This window comes from Zonotrichia leucophrys, chromosome 2, assembly GCF_028769735.1.
Source record: "Zonotrichia leucophrys gambelii isolate GWCS_2022_RI chromosome 2, RI_Zleu_2.0, whole genome shotgun sequence".
NCBI lineage: Eukaryota > Metazoa > Chordata > Aves > Passeriformes > Passerellidae > Zonotrichia > Zonotrichia leucophrys.
Window position 1 is genome coordinate 135,926,966 of NC_088171.1, and position 21,335 is coordinate 135,948,300.

The 21,335-nt window shown below is 41.9% G+C and overlaps 1 protein-coding gene across 1 annotated transcript in view; it reads left to right on the forward strand.

The window, feature by feature from the left end:
• ENPP2 (ectonucleotide pyrophosphatase/phosphodiesterase 2) overlaps positions 1 to 21,335 on the forward strand; it is a 71,510-nt gene that overhangs the window by 10,065 nt on the left and 40,110 nt on the right. Inside the window, 7 exon segments of the mRNA XM_064706573.1 lie at positions 5,555 to 5,657; positions 11,372 to 11,527; positions 13,553 to 13,678; positions 15,658 to 15,718; positions 16,979 to 17,076; positions 18,063 to 18,142; positions 19,341 to 19,460. Of these exon segments, the coding sequence (XP_064562643.1) occupies positions 5,555 to 5,657; positions 11,372 to 11,527; positions 13,553 to 13,678; positions 15,658 to 15,718; positions 16,979 to 17,076; positions 18,063 to 18,142; positions 19,341 to 19,460 (744 nt within the window).

Here is a 21,335-nt window from a genome sequence, read left to right on the forward strand (position 1 = left end):
CATAGGCAGCTTCTGGAGCTGCAGTGCCATCACCAAATCCACAACCCTCACTGAACCACTGAAGCTGTTGTATCTGATCTGGGGTGTGAGAAAATTTATTTCTCTGCTGCATTATGTCCTCCTTTTTCTCACCGCGCTGCTCACCAGCGTTTCAGTCATCCCAGTGAGGATACAAACATTTTACATAAGTAAAGCAGAGACAAGGACTCGGGTCCTCCCCTGGCCAGTGGTTCCTCTTCTGTCTCCGGGCAGGCAGAACCCAGATTCAGCCAGGCATGAACCCACTGTCCCTGTGTTTTGAGCAGGACACATACATGAGGGTGAGGTGAGGTGAGGAGGGGCGCAACGTGCTGTGCTGGTGGTACTCAGTGAGTTTTGGCTGTATCTGGGTGCTCTCCCTCCAGCCCTATGAACCCTGCAGGCATCATATAGAATGCTCAGAAATGCTGATGGGCCTGTATGTGCCTAAGGCACTTGGTGCTTCAGGGGCTGGGCTGCAGCAAACTGCAATTTTGAAGACTTTAATTTGTCCATGATTGTCCCTGAGAGTCTGGCACTGCTTTATGGGTCTTTTTGGCCAAGAAAGTCATCCTCAGCACAGCCCTCCAGGGCAGCAGGCACTATGATTTGCATACCATTCCCCTCGGGGCAGTGATGAGCAGACAGATAATTGAAGACTGGTGGTGTTTTGAGAAACTGCGGTGAGGAGGGTGTACTTTCATGTGAGCACAGCCTGGTTTGTGGGTCTCCCCAGGCTCATGGGGTAGCAGAGGGCATAGCTCCTTGGCAGTCAGTCCTGTGCCTTCTGAAGTTCCATCTGAATGTGAGGAAGAACTTATTTACTGTGAGAGTGACTGGAGCAAGCTGGAACAAGCTGCCCAGAGAGGCTGTGGAGTCTCCTTCTCTGGATATATTCACCATCCTTAGAAATGTGCTCTAGGGAATCCTGTTTGATTAGGGAGGTTGGACTAGATGACCTCCAGTGGTCCCTTCCAACTTTAACCATTCTCTGAATCTGTAATTAAAATATGGTTTAAAATCCTTTATACACAGGAATCAGCTCTACTTGATATGTTGTGCCTCTCTGACTTTGTTAAGACTTGGGGTGTCTTCAGCAAGGTACTCAACTCTTCCCCATGCTCACTCTGACTGTTGGAAGTTTATTTGGTTTCCCAGTGCTTATACCTGAGTACAACTGATGTGGATACAACTTGAATTTCTATGGTTTATCCAAAGGTTTTGTTCCTTGAAATTGCTATTTTCTGCACTCAACTGACTGTTTTTCTTGGCCACAACTATACGTGGATGCTGTGTTTAGGAGGATGAGAGTTCTGAGGCACTATAAAGAAGTCCTTCACCTTTCTGTCTTTCATGTTGCTGTCAAGCCTACTGGAGGCTTTCACCCTGGTCCCCCAGTCACCCCATACATCCAGCATCCAGTGCAAAATTGACAGGAGTAGCTAAAAAGGCTCATTTTATTGCAGTCCACTCCATCCCCAACCTCTGACTCAGCCAGCATACTTGATTTCTCTGCATTCCTTTTCTCATTAGAAAAACTGCTCAAGAAAAATGAGTTTATATAAGACTGTAAGTATACTGCTTTGCTTATATTAACTCTATGGAATAGCTGATACCACTTCCCATAGCATTCTTCTGGAGAAATTGGTTATTCATGAGCTGGATGGGTGCCCTCTTCACTGGATTAAAAAACTGCCTGGATGGCCGGGCCCAGAGAGTGGTGATAGAGTTAAATCTAGTTGGTGTCCAGTCTCCAAGGCTCAGTAGTGTGGTCAGTTATGTTTAATATCTTTAATGATGACCCGGACAAGGGAGTTGACGGCACCCTCAGTCAGTTTGTTGCCCAGCAGAAAAGCAGCTGGGAGAGCTGATCAGCAGTGACTGAACATGGGCCAGTGTGTGCCCAGGTGGCCAAGGCAGCCAACGGCACCCTGGCCTGGATCAGAAACTGTGTGGCCAGCAGGGCAGTGACCTGGCACTGGGGAGGCTGCACCTTGAATCCTGGGTTCACTTTGGAGCCCCTCACTTCAGAAAGGACATTGAGGAGCTGGAGAATGTGCAGAGGAGGGAAACAGAGCTGGAGGAGGGTCTGGAGCACATGATGAGGAGAAACTGAGGGAGCTGGACTAGCTGTTTAGCCTGAAGAAAAGGACGCTCAGGGAAGACCTTATCACTGTTTACAACTGCCTGAGAGGAGGCTGCAGCCAGGTGGAGTTTGTTCTCTTCTTCCAAGTAACACGTAACAGGATGAGACAAAATGGCCTCAGGTTGTAGCAAGGGAGGTTTAGACTGGATATTAGGAAAAATTTCTTCACAGAAATTGTTGTCAAACTGCCCAGGGAAGCTGGTGGAGTCACTATCCCTGGAGGTATTTAAAAGACGTTTAGGTGTGGCACTTAAGGACGTGGTTTAGTGGTGGACATGGGTTTGGACTCTGTGATCTTAATGCTTTTTTCCAACCTAAATGTTTCTGCGACTCAGTGAATGTTTGTAACTGGAAATGGAACAGCACGAACCTCTCCTGTGAGGCGCCATCTGGTGTCTCTTTGTAAGCTTTGCAACCCGTGTTAAACAATCAGTCTTGTCATCATACAAGCCTGAAAAGCCAAAGGACAATTTTTATACACAAAAACTGAGGAAGAGGCATTACATATTCTGATGATCTCGTTAAAATTCCTTTTTAACGTGTTTCATTTAAGCCTTAAAACTTCCACTGAATTGCTGAATTCGTGGGCCAGGAATACATTATTTCAGCTTTAGTCCTTTCTTTTCTGATTAGTAAAATGGCAATTAGTTGCTGAAAAATCAGTTGCCAGTGATCCCAACAGTGAAATTTTTCCTGAACAAAATCATTAGACCTTGTTTATGCTAATAAGTTCCTTTTGAATCTGTGGGATAGCTTCAGGCACAAGCCTTGTGACAAAAAGAACATTGTGCATCTGACTGTGTTCAGTTCAGAGCTACTAGAAAATGTCTTACATAACACAGATGAAAAAGATTAGCCTTTTCAGAGTCATCATCTATAGTTCTAAAGGACATTACAAATGACCTTAATTATTTAATATACTTGTAGCATGGACTACGAAACATAAAATAAGCTCTTCCATTTATGTAAAATTGTGAAATTTACAAGCTCCAGAGATGTTACACGAATGGAAGAATGAAATATGTGTGTTTAAATCGGTAGAAGTCATTCATAATGCTGTATTTTTTGGTTTTCTTTGTTAAGGTTTTTTTTCTGAATGGCCATTTTTAACATATGTAGGAACTTACCAAAAAAACTGAGGACCTGTGTGTTAGGAAGATATGCAGGAACGGCAAAGGTTCTGAAATTGAGAGCATCTCAGAGACTTCATGTATTCGTTTGAGCACAAAAAATTGGCCACCTGATTTGAAAAGTCCATTGTGTTTTGCCCAAGTCCCTTGGTGATCCAAAGGTCCTAGCCTGGAGGAGAGTTTGGAGCTGCCGATTCCCATATTTTGCTCTGAAACCATGAGCTCCATTAGTTAAGATACATGGGCAACACTGTTAGCAGTTTCATTTGTGACACTTTAGGTTTCCCTTCTGCTGCGGTCACACGCTGCTGCACTTACCTGGCGTTTGGGGATGAAGTTGTTTGACCACAGGATATACTAGAGGCTAAGGGCAAAGAATTTTATAGTAAAACCTTTGAAGAATACTTTTCTTTAGATCTCTGCACAACAGCTTTTTGCTAGAAAAATAGTGGCCATTGCAACGTTTTTTCTTTTTTTTTCAGCACAGATAGTGATAAAGTGAACATTAGAAGATGGGTCTTGAATGCATAGTCTCAGTTTGTGCAAGGAAAACGAATACAATGTCCTTGTGTAGGAATTTTCAAGCTAATTACATGGCCTTGAGCCTTGCAATGCAAAGTTGCAGCTGCACAATGGAGCCACTTTCGGTTAAGAAACTGCATAAAAAAGGATCAGGTCCTAGCAAAGGCTGGCAGGCTGACACTTGGGCAGCAAAGAGAAGGGATTTTTAGACTCTGTCTTGTAGAGCTACACGGTGGGGGAGTTATTTCAGCAGGTAAAAGTTGCCTCTAAAAAAGTTCAAAATTGTATGTGTTTAATACTGCAAAATATTTTAAAGAAAACTGCACTGTGTCTTTCAATGCCAGTATAGAATATGGGACAGGTCCCAAGGGAAGCTCAGTCCACCCGAGGGCTTACAAACCTTGACTCTGTCCCTTTAAATGTAATTGTTAGTAAACACTTTCATGAAAGAAGCTTTCATCAGAGAAAAAAAAAGTGGCAAACTACAGTGGTAAATAATTTGCCTGGGCAAATAATATTTAAGCCACTGATTTGAACCGTAATTCTGTTCAGCATTATCATTTGCTTTGTAAATAAAAGTGCTTATCCAAACAGCCAAGTTTTCTGTTGTTGATGAAAATGGGGAAATGTGGGACAGAGGGAACGTGTCACTTCCCTTCCTTTCTGGAAGTCTGGGGTTTCCAGCTATTCAGATGAAACTGCTTGTGTTTCCATCGATACGAGCCTTTCCCTGCCACAGCAGCCCGGGAGAACACGGTTGAAAAACGCCCCCCTGCCCCCAGCTCTGAAGGTGTCTCCGGTTTCGAGAGGCCCCTGCTCGGCAGCGCGGTGCGGAGCTCGGGGAGCAGCCGCGGAGAGCGAGCCCCAGACCCGCCCGGCCGTGCCAGGGCAGCGGGGCGGGCGCGCCTCGGGTCGAGCCCCCGGCGCTGCCACACCTGACACCGGCCGGGCCGCTTTTGGGGGTGGCAGCGGCAGATCTGCAGTGCACAGCCCCCGGCGAGCTTCCCCCCTCTTCTTCTCTGAGCCAGATGGAGCCGCATTTGGTTTCTCTTTTAAGCATGTTACTTTTGTGAGGAGAATAAAACGAGCAGGAACAGCTCTTGGCCGCAGCGGCACAAGCGAGCCCTGCTCTGCCAGAGAAAACCACATAAAAGCGCGCGGGTGTGCGTTTGGGGGGAGGGCGTAGCGAGCGATGATGCCTGGAGCTTCTTGCAGTCGGAGCTGCGATTTGTGAGTGAAACATGATGAAATCACCCCCTGGACAAATCACACGAGCCTGTCAACCTCACCAGGTGGGATTACTCGTAGCTAATAGCCTCAACTCCCCGAGCAAACAGAGCTCTGCGCTCACTATAAAAAAAGGCGACAGTGCGGCGTAGGCTTTTCAAGAATTCCCTGGTATGGCTAAGCAGGGCTGCGTCCACTCGCACCAGGTAGGAGAGGAGAGGAGAGGAGCGTGTTTACTTTTAGAGGAGGAGTAGCCCGTCTCCCATTCCCAATAAGTTCCTACAAAAAGGAGCGTTTCAGCTCCAGAAAGAGATGTTTTATTCATAAACCCCTTCTGGTTTGTGTTACTCTCCAACGGTGACGCTGTCAGCTGCTGCTCCAGTGATGGGAACTGCAGTGCTAGGGAGCTCCAATGTACTGAGGACCATCTCTGCCCTTTATGCATAATGCTCTTAGTGCAAAAGTCCTGCTTCTTGCCCAGTTTGCTTACTTTGCTGTTTTACTTTTGCAGGTTATATCCTTATTTGCTTTTGCCTTTGGAGTAAATGTCTGCATGGGATTTACAACAAATCGATTTAGGAGATCTGAAGAATGGGATGAGGGCCCTGTTTCAGGTACAGTAACAGACATAAATTGTACATCACCATATACCCTTATGTTATAGACTGCGGTTAGAAACCATTCCTACTTTGTAACAGTAGTTTGCTTGTTCCTTTTCCCTGTAGGATATAGAGAAGAATAAATAACTCACTGAGCCTGAGTCAGTTGACCTTTGGGACTCACCTATAGGTCTCCTATTTACTTAAACTTTTGCTCTGTGTGCATGTGACTATGGAAAATTTAGCTTATTTTAGGACTGAGCGCTGTCAGTCTCACAGAGACTGGTCTCCTCAGCTTGTGAAGTGTTTGCTGTGTTTTGTACTTTGCATGGCTTCCTTCTAGCGCTAAGAGAAACTCCCTGATGGCTTTAAGGGTGGTGGATTTATTTTGGTAGCACTGAAGCGGTTTCTAGAAACTTGATTAATGCTTTCAAGAGGCACTGGTGAGAAAAGCTTTTGGGATTTCTGTGGCTCCTGAGGTCATGCTGGTTTGTGAACAGTAGACGGCAGACATCTGACGGCAGAGAGGGCTGGGAGAGGAGAGCAGGTGTTCGTGCAGATGTGCTGTCACCGAGTCCTCTGCTTTTCTTACGCCTGCTACTTTTTTTCTTTTTGGAAGACAGCAAGAACATGCTGCAGAAGGAACTGTTATTTGTGTTGTGGGGCAGCATAGGGTTCTGTGAGCTCAAGCATAGTCCAAATGGAAAAATGTATAAACCAGACAACTAGTCTTTTTTTATTCAAGAAAAAGCGGGCTTGAGTTGTGTCTCTGTTCCTTTGGCAGGAGAAGGGAAACTCGCGGTCATTGACTTAGAGCGGGTTAACATAACTGAAGTGAAAGGGTTTCATTTGCAGTGCCTGTCTGTAATGATAGCATGTGAAGTTTAATTATAAAATTGCTTGCTGTGGCCAGAGTTTCTTGTGTTCCTGGTAATGTATCTGTGTCCTCCTGTCCTCCCTCTTTGAGGAATTGGTGTCTAATCACAGCCGATGTCAGGGCTGCTGGTCTCTGAGTAGAGGCATTTTAGGTAATCAAGAAGATAGTGGCTGTTGCTTTTGATCTTTTTAGCAGTAAAAGAAAAATTGCTTGGAAAATAATTTCTAAAAATCTTCTAGGATGTTAACTGTAGAACAGATGTGTAGTGTCTGTAATAGGGATAGGAAATATTTGCATTTCAAATCCTGAGTGACAGTTGGTTTGCTGTCACTGGTGACTGTCTAGGGTAGAGCTCAGCTGGTTTTTCCTGAAGACCCAGAGGTCTGATATTGGGGTCCCATGGCAGCTGATCGGTGCCAACCCTGCTGAGCCAGCAAGCGGTGTTCAACACCTCCAAGGCTGGGAACAGTAGCTGTGTGCTCCTTCCAATAGCAGGAGGATTAGCTCAGCATTCCAGAAAAGAAGAAAGAAACACAGGATCTCTTGAAAAGGGCAGGAGATTGGGTACTTTTGGAAATATATTGAAAATTTGTTTACAGGTGGGACTGACCCAGCGCCTGGCATTGAAGTAGTCCAGTCAAGGGTGCAATAACGAGAGACAAAATAATGGAGGATTTTGTCCATTCTGTGTTTATATAGCTTGGTTACTTTTATTGCAGGAGGAAAAAAATTATAGCAAAGCATAAAGGTGTATAGTAACAGTGAAATATAAACAGTATAAAGTTACACTGGAGATGTACAGGGTTTTAGCTAACTGAAAGCACTGTGATCAAAGAACCTTAGTCACTCTGAACTGCATGACTTCCAATTATACTTCATTAGAAGTCCAATGAAATGTACAGAAAAAAAGATTAGTATAAATTCTTTTTTAACATCACTATTCTTTAGCTTATTTGCTCCCAAGTGTCTTGACTTGAGAATTAATTATTTTATGTTGGCAAAACCCTTTCTTTACCAAATATTATTGTAGAAATCAGTTTGTTATTTCTCCAGAGGTATGCTGTGATTGTAAGCAAATTTTCATTTTCATCTAGCATGGAACTCTGCTGTGAGCCAAAAACATCATGGTTTTTGCCTAGTCCCTTGCAAATGCACTCCAAAGTACCACCACAGTGGCTAAAACACCCCTTCTTGTTCTCTTTTTGCAGTGTACAGATGTATGTCTTTGTACACTTAACATGTTGAATGTTTGTATACAACAAATTGTTTAATCGAAATAAATTTTTTATTCAAAATTTTAAGATACAGTAGAGAATCAAAGCTCATATTTTTCCTTAACTTTGCCTTTGTAAATTACTTGCTTTATGAATTTTCTTAGCCATCTTTTAAAGCACTTTCAGGGAAAATGGCCTTAGTAATCTCTTGAATCATGGTTCTTGATCACAGTAGGATAACTTAATGCTTTGGAAGGAGAAATATTTCTCTCTTCTCACTGTAGTTTTAAGCATGCAATTAAAAATGGATAATGTTTTTCTTCTGTTGGAACACTTGTATTTTTCCCTTACCTGGCTTTCCATTTGGATTTAACTCATTGCAAAGATGAAAAGCAAGTTCATAATAGACGTATCATCTAACAGAACTAGCACTCCAGATGTTTTAAGTATTTGGTTGTTCCATATGGGATCCAAACTGGCAAATTTTTACTAGGTAGCCTCCTTTTTATAATGACTTTGTAAGCTTGTCTATATTGTGTAATCCTGCTTTAAACCCTACTGCAAATAAATTGATTTCATTATTTTTAAACCTTTTAATCAGACAGAATCAAAAGAAATGATTTGATATGGCACTTTCCACCTTTAAAATGGAAATGTAACAGCTTCCTTGAACTGAATCACAAAGGCACTATTGCCCTATTTAGGTTTGCTCTCTAACCTATGATATACAAGACAATTAGATGACTGTTTTGAACTTAGTGGCAATAAAAGGAATGGATGGAAAACAGTGTGAAAAGCTTTATGTATGAAATGTTGAAGGAAGGATCTTCAGGCTGAGGTCCCAGTGCCTGCTGCACCATCTGACTGCAAGAGCTGTGGAGGGATGCAGGAGTTTTGAAAAGAATTTTAAACTAAGTTTGTTCTATACAATGGTTTTTGTTATTTTGAAAGTGCTCACCAGGGAGAGAGCTCCTGATGACATATTTTCAAACTATTCTGCATGCACCAGTACCTGTGCCATGGCATTGTGCATGACCTGAAAATCATGGTCTGGCTGCAAAGGAAAGGTCAAGCATGAGAAACAAAGGAGTGATCTTAATGTATTTGGAGAAATTCAGCAAGTTCTCTTTTGTGCTGCCTTATGGAAAGTGTCCTACATTGACTCAGGACGTGTGACTTGAATTTGCTAAGTGATTTGGGATAATTCGCTACATCACTAATGAGGTGGCTGTCAAGAGATGTGAAAAAATTAGACAAGGTAGGTGGGCTAAACCTTTCTTACATTATATGGAAACCCTTCTTGCAGTTATAGAAGATGGAGCTAGAAGGGATTTTGAACAGCCGTGTAGACCTCCATATCCCAAGACCTGGTCAGTTGTTACAGAAGTACTTCTGACAGATCTTCTAGATCCCTAGCCCTTCTTCAAAATCTTCAAGCTCTGAGATTGCACAGCTTCTCTGTGGGTGGTTTTTGGTGCAAATGAGCTGCTCTTTACAACAGGTAGGCATTCCTAGAATGCAGTTAATTGTCTCTTACGTAATCTGCAGTCAGATTTACACCTTCTCTTTCCTAAACACATGTTGATGTGTTGGTTTTGGGGTTTTTTTTGTCCCTCTGAAAAGGTCTCCCTCTCTGCCCTTTGAAATGAAAAGGATAATGTCCAGGTAAAGATTTGGTTTATATGCTGGTATGCAATACCTTCAAGTTTCCAATACCTTTGATTTGCAGTTTACTGGATCTGTGATTAGATATTACCTACCTTCCCGAAAAGAAAGTAGTGGAAGAGATTCAATAACATGAAAATATTTTTTGGTAGTAGATTTTCAGAAGCATTTGATAGGAAAGAGCTGTCATCAAAAATAAGGACCACAGCTTCATAACTCTGAAAATTTGAGTGTTAACATGATTTGAAACAATTCTCATGTGATTAATTTCTAGTGTAGATTTGTGACCTACTTATGTAAGCAAAGAAAATACTGATCTGTGTATTGCCAGCATAGATGCACACTCTGTCTCCTTGGAATTTCAGATGGCCAAAATCCTAATGGCTCACTGAGAGCATGCTTGCAGGGTAGGTATATACCTGTAGAGTGAAACTTCACTGTGTGTATGATGTTTCTCATCCTGAGCACTGCTGATCTGATTGAAATAAAAACCCCACAAAACCAGAAAGATGGAGTTTTCTGCTGCTACCTTTTCCAGCAGTTATAGGAGTGTGCCTTGAACCTGCCATGAGCCATGACTGCAACCATGGGACATTTGGGTTTCTTACCTATGATCTTGCTGCAACACTTATTTTCTGACAGGTTAACTCCCTGAAGTGGTTTGTGCTAGTGTCCAGTCAGTGCCACTCCCAGGCAAGTGGTGGAGCAGCAGTGCATGGGATGAGAGGTGGTGACACATCAGCTACTACAGTGTCACCTCCAAACCCCCCCTTCATCATTTTTTCCATCCATTCTCACAGTGTTCACTTAATGCCATCTTATTTGGGAAGAGATTTCCCTTCAGTTTATGTGGAAACTAAACTCTCTTATGTGAAAGTGTAGGGGGAAAAATACATAAGAAAATATCAGAGCAAGTATTTCCCAAAAGTGCCATTGCGTCAGTCCTCTAAAAGTCATACTCCTAATCATGGTGAGGTTTGCCAAACCCAAAACCAAACTATGGCCCAAAAGAAAACAAAACAGAAGACAATTTCAAATACTTAATTTTAATAAGTGTCTCAGGGCATTGTGAAGTTTTTGGAACACCTCTATATTTAAAGGATAACATACATTCCATAATTTATTTCATAAAATACAATTAAACCTCGAGAACAGCACACAATTTTCCTGCTTCATATAAGCTGTTATGTAGGATTCTCCTACAAGAAAAACTTTTAAAATATATAAAGTGTATAAAATATTAAGTTTTGAGAAAAGAGCCGACATATATCAGCTTTGACATTAAGGGCCCTTACTAATAAATAGATTATTGAAGTCTAATACATTATTCATGGTTTGCAGACTGGCAGCCCTCCATTTATTTATATATGTAATAGTTATTGATTTCTTAAATACTTATGTATTTTTAAAAGTTTTTATAATTTAGTGCTTTGCAAAAGCCCATCAAAAAGTCTTACTTTATTTCTCCATTAATTTATAGAGCATTTTAAAGTTTTCTTTCATGCTTCACATTGATTTGACACCTTCCAGTGTAGCAGACCAAGTCCTGCTGTCTGCATGTAGATTAATTGGAGTCCTTTCCTATGTAAACTGTCCAGCCAGCCATGAAAATGTCACTTGGTTTCTAAAAACAAAGGCCTGCTTCTGTGGAATAGCTGCAGCTCCTGGAATGGGGCCTTGGAGACTTCAATACATTTCTGCTAATGATCTCTTGATTGTTACAGAGGTAAAGCCAGGGCTGTTTCTTTGCAGGATGTTATCACAGCATGCTGCTTCTTATTTTCCCCAAAAGAACAACTTTTACTGAATTTGTTCTTTTTTTGTTTCGTTTCTTTGAGCAGTTCTTCTGTGCTCCCTTCCCTTTCCCAGAGCAAGCATCCGAGGTCTTGCTCGTTCAAGTGGCTCAGGGCTGAGCTGCCTGTCCCATCCCTTGCCAGCCTGACAGATGTTGCCCTGTTTCTTGTTCCACACAGTCCTGTCAGATTCCCCCTGGATCAATACCTCTGGCTCCTGCAAAAACAGATGCTTTGAACTTCAAGAGGCAGAGCCTCCTGGCTGCCGCTGTGACAACCTGTGCAAGAGCTACAACAGCTGCTGCTTCGACTTTGATGAGCTGTGCTTAAAGACAGGTATGATGGGTCTCCTGCCCTGCACTGCCACGCCCTGCTGACACCTGGCTTCTGCCAGTGACCTGCTTGATAGAACAGCACTCCTTGGCATAACCTGCATCTCTTCCTCACCTTGCTTTGGCTGGGCAGGCTCAGCTCAGCCCATTATGCAGCTCAGGTTTCCTTTTAAGGGGCAGCAGGACTGTGCACCTATTGCTCCTTACTGTGGGGAGCAGAAAAAGCAAGGTACTCTTCATACCACCCTGAAAAGCAGATCTTCTGACACAAAATTAAAAGCAATAATCAATGTTCAGGCACCCACCTGACCTCTAGTTTACAATCAAAAGCCATGGTAAAAACTGGACATTAGTCATTTTGTGTCAGCCATCCTTTTTCATCCCAACTGCTAACTTGATAGTGGAGCAATTCAAGCTCACTTGAGAGATTGCCTTGGAAGCTGGGATCGTTGAAGGGGTATGGGTCCTCTTGGAGGAGGGGACAGCCAGGTTTTGCTACCCATGCCCCAGATCCTGATTTCCAGGTGTTAGGATGCATATTACTGCGCTGGTAGAAACATTTGACTTCAATTTGCTGGACCCTGGGGGATGGAAATATAGCAATTGGTTCATTTTCTGGTTTGGACTTTTTTTTTCCATGAGTCATAGGCAAGGAAAACTTCAAAGAGGGATATGAGTTATATTTTATTTCTTAGCATGGTGCATTTAAATTATTAGTTGTACCCATCTCCTTCAGTGTTTGCACAGTGGTCAGAGTTGACACAGGTGCCTTTTATTTTTGCCATTAAACTTGTTCTTGCTTTATTGAAATATAATACTTAATAAGCAGGCAGAAGGAAAGTGTAATGATTAAAATATCAGTGCCCATGGATGTGCCATGCTTGAAAGTCCTGACTTCCTCAGTTCTGTTTATGATTATATAATTTTCATAGATTGGTACCAAGAAAGAGTGAGGTAATCTAGTATGAAAAACAAGTTTTGTTCCAGGCCACAAATGTCTGAATTTTAGGCTGATGCTATTCTGCCCCTGCTGTAAATGGCTGCAGAATGAGAGGCTCTTTTTGAGGACTTTCAGCACAATGTCTGCTACCAAAGGGCAGAATTTCAGTTCCTTACCCTCCTGTCCACAGCAGACACATATGTTCACATATGCATATGGATACTTTATAGCCCCTGGGGCTGTTGTGCTAGCGATCATATACTCCCACAGGCATTTATTCAGGCAATTATCACATGTGTGATCTGTAAATATTACACACTTATAGGAAAAAGCCCCAAATGAAGCCGAAAAGGGGATAAAACACATTACTCTGATGTGTGGGTTTTTTTACTGGGTGCATGTTGTCTAAAGTGATTTTTATAGTTTCTTGTGTGGGCCTTATTGTGGAAAACCATATGTTTAAAACTATAGGCCCTGTTCCAAAGCAATGTACTACCCTTGAGAGAGCATGTAATTTACACAGGCCAGATCTTAAATTCATTTACAAGAGAAGAGAAGATGGAGTTCTCACAGCATTCATGCCTTGCTTTTCCTTGAAGAACAGCTCTTTCTTTTTCATATCCTTGAGGCTGGTGCTGGATCTGCACTATGGGTGTGGAACTGATGGTGGGAGTAAGGCATCACTTTGCATGGATGTAGTCTCTTTTCTACTTTCTTATTTCCTAGGAATTGAAGAGGGGACTGTAGTAATTGTGAGGAAAAGCAAAGGTTACCCAAGAAACACCAGAATTCTTAGTTTGTGCTTTAGGTTCCACCATTTTTCTGTGAAGATCCTTTTTTGTCTTTTCCTTTCCGCATTTTTTGTGGCATTCAGATTGTACAAAGCTTGGAGTACAACACCGGAGGGTAGCAGAAATACTCACACACTGGTTTGTGGAGGAGCCCTCCTGCACTTACAAGTGATGAGCGTCCTTTTTGTTTCTGGTTGACATACCTACTTTAACGACTAAAGTGTTTTCCTTATAGCGTGAATAAATACTTTTTGTTTTGATTGCAATCTCTCATTCTTGCTTACACTGAATATTTTAGCTCGGGGCTGGGAGTGTACCAAAGATCGCTGTGGAGAAACCAGGAATGATGACAATGCTTGTCACTGCTCTGAAGACTGCTTAAGTAGAGGAGATTGTTGTACTAATTACCAAGTCGTTTGCAAAGGTAGGTCTTTGGTCTTTCTACCTCTTATCTTTCCAAGCCCGATTGAAGGCAGGGTAAAGAGCTTTCATCTAAAAGAGGAACTCTCCTTGTCTCGCTTTGATTTTTTTTTTTTTTTTTTTTTTTTTTTTAGGAGGTGGGGGAAGTGGGGAATCGCATTTGTAAATGTCTGGGCACTAGCCGAGGTAAATAGTAGGTTGAAGGATGTTGTCTTTGCCTGTAGAGGTAATGGTAGGAAGAGAAGAGGTGAAGGTGGGTGAAGTTTAAAGCTGAACTCTAAAGTGTTCAGATGCGTTTTTCTGCATCACAGGGAGTGCAGGGGTATCTAATGATCCCAGAAGGAACGGAGCATTCCTAGATATGTTACCTCTGTCCCAAAGACCTCTCTCCACCCCCACCACAAAAGCTCCTGCTCCAACCACTTGACCTAATATCTGTAGGTTGTTTCTTGTGGAAGAGGAGTTGCAAGGGCTATGGCTGGGCTTCAGGTGACACAATGGCTGCAGAACAGCCTGCAATGCCTGGCGGGTGGATGGGCTTTGAGGACTTTATTTTCATCCACTGCTCTGCTCTTCTAGAGTGCGGATGCCTGTCTAGTGTGTCTGCCATTGACAGCAGGCCTTCTGATCCTTGGTAATGAGCTCTGTGGGTTTTTGCATCTCACAGAGTTCTTAGGTTTTTTCATTCATTGACTTTGTAGGGGTAAGGGTTACAGTTTGAAATTGTTTCACTATTTTGGACAAATGCATGTGTTCACAAAATTGTAATTGTCCAGATCCATCCATACACTAAAAATGGGCCTTTTTGTTTACTCGAGTTTTGGTGTTGGGAATCCAGATGGAGTGTGTATTTTTCAACAAATCCCCGTGGATTGTCCTTCCCCTTCCCAAATAAGCCAGAAGCTGAGACCACTTAAATACTGGTATAGATTCCAGTTCCTGCCTTTTTCGTGAGCTTCCTCTCACAAGGGTCAAGACAGAGGAACTAGTATGTTTCTAGCTTTAATGTACATAACCTTCATTTAATTGGGTATAACAAACTATCTCATCGACCCTGGAACTCCGACATGACTAAGCTTTATGTGAGAACAGTGTTTCCTCTTTTTATGTGCCTTTGGCCATCTGAGAATAGCGTGTTGGGTTTTTTTTTCCTTTGGAAATTGTCCATCCACCTCCTGTCATGGTCAGTTGGAATTGCTGCAGCACACATTTCCAGCAGGTCTTTTCTATGATGTTTTTTGTTTCGTTCTTTTAATTGAATTGCAGTTCCTTTAATAGTGCCAGGTTCAGAAAGTAGGGTTGTTAGATAATAATTTGGTTTTTTTCAACTGATCTGTAAAAATGCAAGTCATGAGCCACTCTATAGACAGCATTCAGCAGTGAAAACCTTAAGAAAATAGTTGATTACACAAAGTAATTTTAACTAATGTAGCTCTGAAAGAGTATTTAATGCTTTTTTTAGCTTGAGTCTCACCTGATCCATGAGCTGATCGCCTCTCTAAGCCATCTGGAAACTATTTGGAGTTGTTTTTCTTCCCCAGAATGAATTTTTTTCTATGCCTTTAGCCAGCTGAATCAGCTCATGGAACCATGAGAGCTGATGGTAGGAGGGTGGGAATTCACAGACAGAAGCAGCACTACCTCTTTTTGACACATCAAAAATAAAAAAAATTAAAATAGATGACCAGTGTGTCTAAAGCATTACCACTGTCTCCTGCGGTCAAAAGGACACTTATAACTCCAGTTTTAGAGCTGCTTGTAGAAGTGCTAGTTTGGATATTTTTGTTGAATAGAATATAACCAGATCACTTGTTCAGCTTTGTGAAAAGACATTCTCATTATTCATGGGAAGTATGACAAGTCAGTCCATTAACTGGAGCTAGACTTTATTTTTTTATGTATATTTTCCGTGAAACCTGTGGCTGTATCCACAGATTTTGTATTTTTTTGTTTTTTGAAACTCCAATGTGACTTTTCTGGTAGGAGAAACCCACTGGGTGGATGATGACTGTGAAGAGATAAAGGCTCCTGAATGTCCAGCAGGGTAAGTGTTTGTTTTGCTTGCATCTGGAAAGGCAAGTGCAGCAAAGTCAGCGGTCCCCAGCTCTGCCTTGGACCTCTGCCCGTCACATTTCTGCACTGGCTCTGTCATGCAGGCTGAGTAACCGTGGGTTGGATGCTTTCCTGGGCTTCACCATTTCTGCAGTTCGGCTCATGATACTGAAATGCATTTGCCTTTATTTAGGCTCGTAATATTGTCATGCATCTGCCTTTGTGCTGCTGGATGAGTAGTGGTGGATGATATTTGGGTTTGAATTCTTGGTCTTCAATCACCTGCTGCTGGGTTTGCCTGCTTCACTTACGTACATAGGGAAGGTAGCCAGACTCCTCTGAAGTCAGTGGAAAGGCCTGGGTTTTTCTGCTTTCAGTAAAATTCCGGTTAAGCCATACGTGAGCACAGTTCCGGCTGTTTGGTTTTTTTTTTTAAGTGTAATTTTGTACTTTTAGCATTATGCCCTTGAATCAAAGGATTTCTAAACTGCTGTGGGGTACAGACTTAGCGAGGAACTTGGGCATATGAGTAATATGGAGAAAGTAAGTAACTTTTGAAACCATTTGTCTCACTATTATCCCTAAAGGAAAGCATCTTCTCTGGTGCTGTGTTGGGTTGCAGCTCAGCCTGTGCTGTTAGGAGGATAGTTTGGAGATGCTTCTTCTGGTGACAGTGACAGCTGCTAATCCCTGCAGTAGATGACGTTAAAAGTCCAGATGTGTCCATCCATGGCATGCATCTACCTGCTTGGACTTGACTTTCACTAGCAGTAGTAAATTCAAAAAGTAGTAAAGTGATAAGAAATACTGTCATCTTTAGTATGTTAGAATGAACTATACCTCACAGAGCATGCCCCATGGACTTCTGTTTGAGAAAGAAGACCAACAATCATGAGACATGTGGTTTTTAACTAGAGATTGTGTGCTAGACTGGGTACTTGAGCATGGTAAATTTCCTTCTCCATCACCTTCTGTAACCATTTGCCTTTATGGGTTATATGTTTTTAGTTCAGGGAAGATGTCTTTTATGTTGGATATCAGCCCTTTCACTGGCTGTGAGTGAGCACTGGCTGTTACTAAGTGTGAGGATTATCAGTTTCTCATTATCTGTTAAGTATGTAAAAGACTGTAGGTATATAGTTTATACAGTAACTGAACTTCTGGATTTCCTAGAGGCTCAGTGAGCAAGTGGAAATTAGAAAAACTAAGATGTTGAAATGCTGCTTTATATTTCTGGTGCTTTTGTCTTTAGCTTTGTTCGTCCTCCTTTGATCATCTTTTCTGTGGATGGTTTCCGTGCATCATATATGAAGAAGGGGAACAAGGTCATGCCCAATATTGAAAAACTGAGTGAGTACCTGTATTTTCTGCAAATAAATGAAGGACAGTCTCCTGCAGCTCAATTGCTTTCTTTGTTGAGCAGCAGAAGGGTCAGCATGGAGATGAAATGGCAGAAGTCCCCTTTAAATTAGGTGGGATCTGCTGGTGACTTGAAAGCGCCCTGAATCATGCAGCACACAGCTGCTGCGCTTTGTGAAAGGCTGCTCAGAATCAGTGACCTTTATGTGGTTCTGTCAGCAAAGAAATTCATCTTTAGTACATGATACGTATACATACTTACAGGCTAGTTGGTAGGTGCCCACAAAATTTTACACTTGGTTCAGAAATGTCAGAGGTATGGATAAGTGGCTGCAGAAGCCAGACTTGGATGCCTGGTAACTGGCTGAAAACATGCCCTGCACTCATCCTCCTGGGAATGGGCATCCCCTTGGGTTTGTGGAGGACTGGGTGCACTGAATATTTGAGCCTCTCTGTACTGCATGTTGGTTTGTGTGTGCCTGTACCCTTGAAATGTGTTGGGTTTTTTCCCCTGAGTTTGTGCTGGCCCTCACATTTGTGTAGCCAACTATAGTTGGGTTCAATTATCTTGATTCTGTGATGGCGGGGGGGGGGGGTGCTGAGGCCATAAAGCCCAGTGTGAAACTGCAGCTTTGGTGTATTTATTACTTAAAATAAACCTGTGTTTTCTCATGTTGTTTTACTTAAAAAGACACTTCCAATGACTCCAGATGGAGACTAGCTCAGGAAAAAAAAAAAATCTATGGGAATATAGCTGGTTCTGTAGTCATCTGGAGGCATCATTTCAGTTGTCAGTTGTGAAGTACAAAGAGTGCACTGCTCTTATTGCTGACTGCTGTCAAGCAGCAGAAAGTTATTTAAATTAGTTAAAATTTAACTAGTTTCTGCATCATTTTGAGTCACAGAAGTTACTGTCTGTTGTTTGGTTTTCCATGTCTAAGAGCTTTGCTTCCTCACATTTGCATTTGATTTTTCAGGATCTTGTGGTACACATTCTCCTTATATGCGACCTGTTTACCCTACAAAAACATTCCCCAACTTGTACACCCTTGCTACTGTAAGTCCCTGGGAAGGATTTTTTCATGATGAAATGTTGCAACGTAGTAGAAATATGTGTTATGGGAAGCAAGGTTAAAAAAAATAATATATATGTATATGTGTGTAAGTGTTTCATTGTCCGTGCTTTTTGGTATTTATTTATGTGAAGTATTTTCTTCATTTTGAAGAAAAGTATTTAAGTATTTTCTTTTATTTTGAAGTGGTGAAATGGGTTGTATCTCACCACTATATACTGTCACAGCTTTCCTATGCTTTCTTATGTCTGCTTTTGCAGTTATTTGTACTGCTGCATAATTAGAGGTCAAAGTTTTCCTAGGGGAAAAAAACCCACTCCTGCAATGCTGCCCTGAATACAACCAGCAGTTGTTTCTCTGCTGGAGCAGCCGGAGTCAGGGAGGCAGTGTGCAGCTGCTGAGTGTGTCTGGCCCTGCAGAGAGAGCAGCTTTTGCTGTGCTGCGGTGGCAGGGCTGGCAGCCCCCACACCTGTGTGACATTGATAGTGCTCCAAAAGCTGCTGTAAGGGACTCTCCACCTGCAGATGAAATTTTTTCCCCTTCTTTTTTTTGTGCTGCCACTGCACAAACATTTAAATGGATGAGACAGGAGCATATGGAGAAAGAATAGGTTGGGAGGGGAGACGGCCCAGAGAAAGGAATTTTCTGCTCTTCTCTCTGAATTGCTTTTACTGCAGGACAAATTATGGTAGAAAGCCATGGCTTTGGGTGACCTGCCTCAATTTTTTTTTTCTTGGAAATAATTTATCTAACAGAAGCAGTCATGAAGATAAAAATAGTATAAAATGGAAATGCTAAGTGTTACTCTTGCAACCAGAGAATGAATTACTGTGTCCGGAAAGGGCATTCATAAAAGAGAACTGAAAGTACAAACAGATCTTGTTTTTATACATATATACTTTTTCTTTGATGACCTCAAACTAACTTTTAAAGAGTGTGAAAAACTTCAAAGTATTGAGTAACAGGAGTTTTGGGGTTTTTTTTAGCACAATTCAATCATCTCTTACTGCTTTCATTAATACAGCCAGATTTAAATTTGCTTATCTGAAAGTAAAAATATTTTCTATTATGTAGTTACAAAGATAGTTATTTTAAAATAATTTAGTGGTACTTTCAGATAGCTAGGAAGCACTGCACTTGTGTGCATTAGGGTTTTACTAATTAATCTACTTCTGCACAAAGGGACTCTATCCTGAATCACATGGGATTGTTGGCAATTCGATGTATGACCCAGTGTTTGATGCCAGCTTCAGTCTTCGAGGGCGAGAGAAATTCAATCACAGATGGTGGGGAGGTCAACCAGTAAGTTTCAAATTCCCTCCTACTTTTTTCTTCCTCCCTTTTCTCCCCTCCCCCTGTGCTGTGGAACATAGCCAATAATAATAATTAAAAAAACCATATGTGAACAATTTGTACCTAATCCCTACCCCCTCCCCCCAGCTGGCCCTGTCTATCAGTTTAATGTAATGTTTTGAGTTGGCTTTTGCTTTTCAGAATAATAAATCCATTGACTATGGAAAGGTCCTTGTGCTGATAAGTATAAATTAGACACAGCTAGGATAAAACCCTCATTTGAAGCAGCAGTGTAACACTGTATTTTTGTTACTATGGCATAATGTTTCCTTTTCATTATGGGTTTCCTAGGTTTTTGTCCTAGTAATGTTCTTGAGAAGTTTTAGTGTAAATATTTTGTCAGCATAGCATGGCATAATTTCATAATTATTATTAAAGTCCAGAAGTAATCACTGTTACCTGATTCCTGTTACACTGTTCCAGAGGCTGTGGAAATCTGAGAATTAATTTCTGCTTTGAACACAGCAGCAGAGGCTGGTCCAGTCTCTTAGATTTGTGTTGGACCTGGTTTGTCTAGGTCTGAACCCTTATTCTAGGCAAGGAGATGGAGTCCTTCCAGTCCCTTTACTTCTGCTGCTCTTTCCCCATTGGTGCCTGCTGTGGTGGCTTTGACAAAAGTGAAACCAGTAAGTTTTAAGTGCAGGAAGCCAAGGTGCATGCACATTTCATTACCCTGATTGCTTAGGGAACTATGGTTTAAATGCTCTCTGATGAATTAACCTCACAAAAGAGTGAGATGGTAAAGGTGAGGAAATCAGAAGGGGTTTGGGGGCACCATAATCTGTCATTTCTGTTTGCTAAATTGATCGATATCATCCCTCAAATCTCTTAAAACAGAAATATCCCAAGAGGCTAAAGGGAGTTATTCTGACAGTTGTAGGCTTCGCAAGTGTCTGTGTTGTCTGCAAGTCATTTGGTCCTCAACAAATGTGAGACAAGGCAATTTAGAGCTGCAGGCAGATGTGTGTGACAGGCAGATGTGTCTGGCTGTAGCTGAGCCAGAATGAGGTATTTGTGCTGTTGTAAAGCCTGTCAGTGAGTGTAGGCACTCCCCTCTAGCTATGACCTGGGTTAGCTTTTGGCATGGGTGGTGAGGAGAAGACAGGGTGAGGAGCATAGCTATTACTTTTCCAGAAGGAAGCAAGGAATCAGGATCAAAACTAGGAGCAGCAAAAGAGCTGCAGTGTGTAACCTCTTTATCTCTGCTACAGCCAGAGCCACACAGTTAAAACCTGCTGCAGTATGGAGTTGCACTCACAGATAATCCTGTGGCTCAACTGCTGTGTGACAACGCATTAAGCAGTTGGAATTTAATTATTCATTGCAAATTTAATTCTGCATCTTACCTTAATCATGGTTAGATAGGAGTTAGTGGAGAACTAATTGTTAGGGCTTGTACAAGTGTGTCTACTTTTAAAATATGATATTTTAGAAATACAATATAAGTCTATGAAGACTTCATCACCTGCTGTGTTGTGTGGGGAGCATTGTTAATTCCCACACCTATGCTACTCCAGGGAATAAAAGATTTTCTGGATGAAAATTTCATCTGAGAAGAGTTCAAGAAAGTTATGCAATAGTGGGTGACCTTATGCTGGAGGAAATCCTCAGAGGGTGGGGTGTGTGTGTGTGGGGGTGTTGCATACCCAAGAAGGGATGATAAAATAAACCAGTTGTTCTGAAAAATTGTCAAAAAGGAAACACACAAATCATGTAATAAACTGGACATGTCTTTGGAAAATTGGAAGCAAATGCCCAGAGGAAGGACTATAATTCAATCCCTGTACACAATAATATGAGGGAAACACATAAATTGGGCAAATC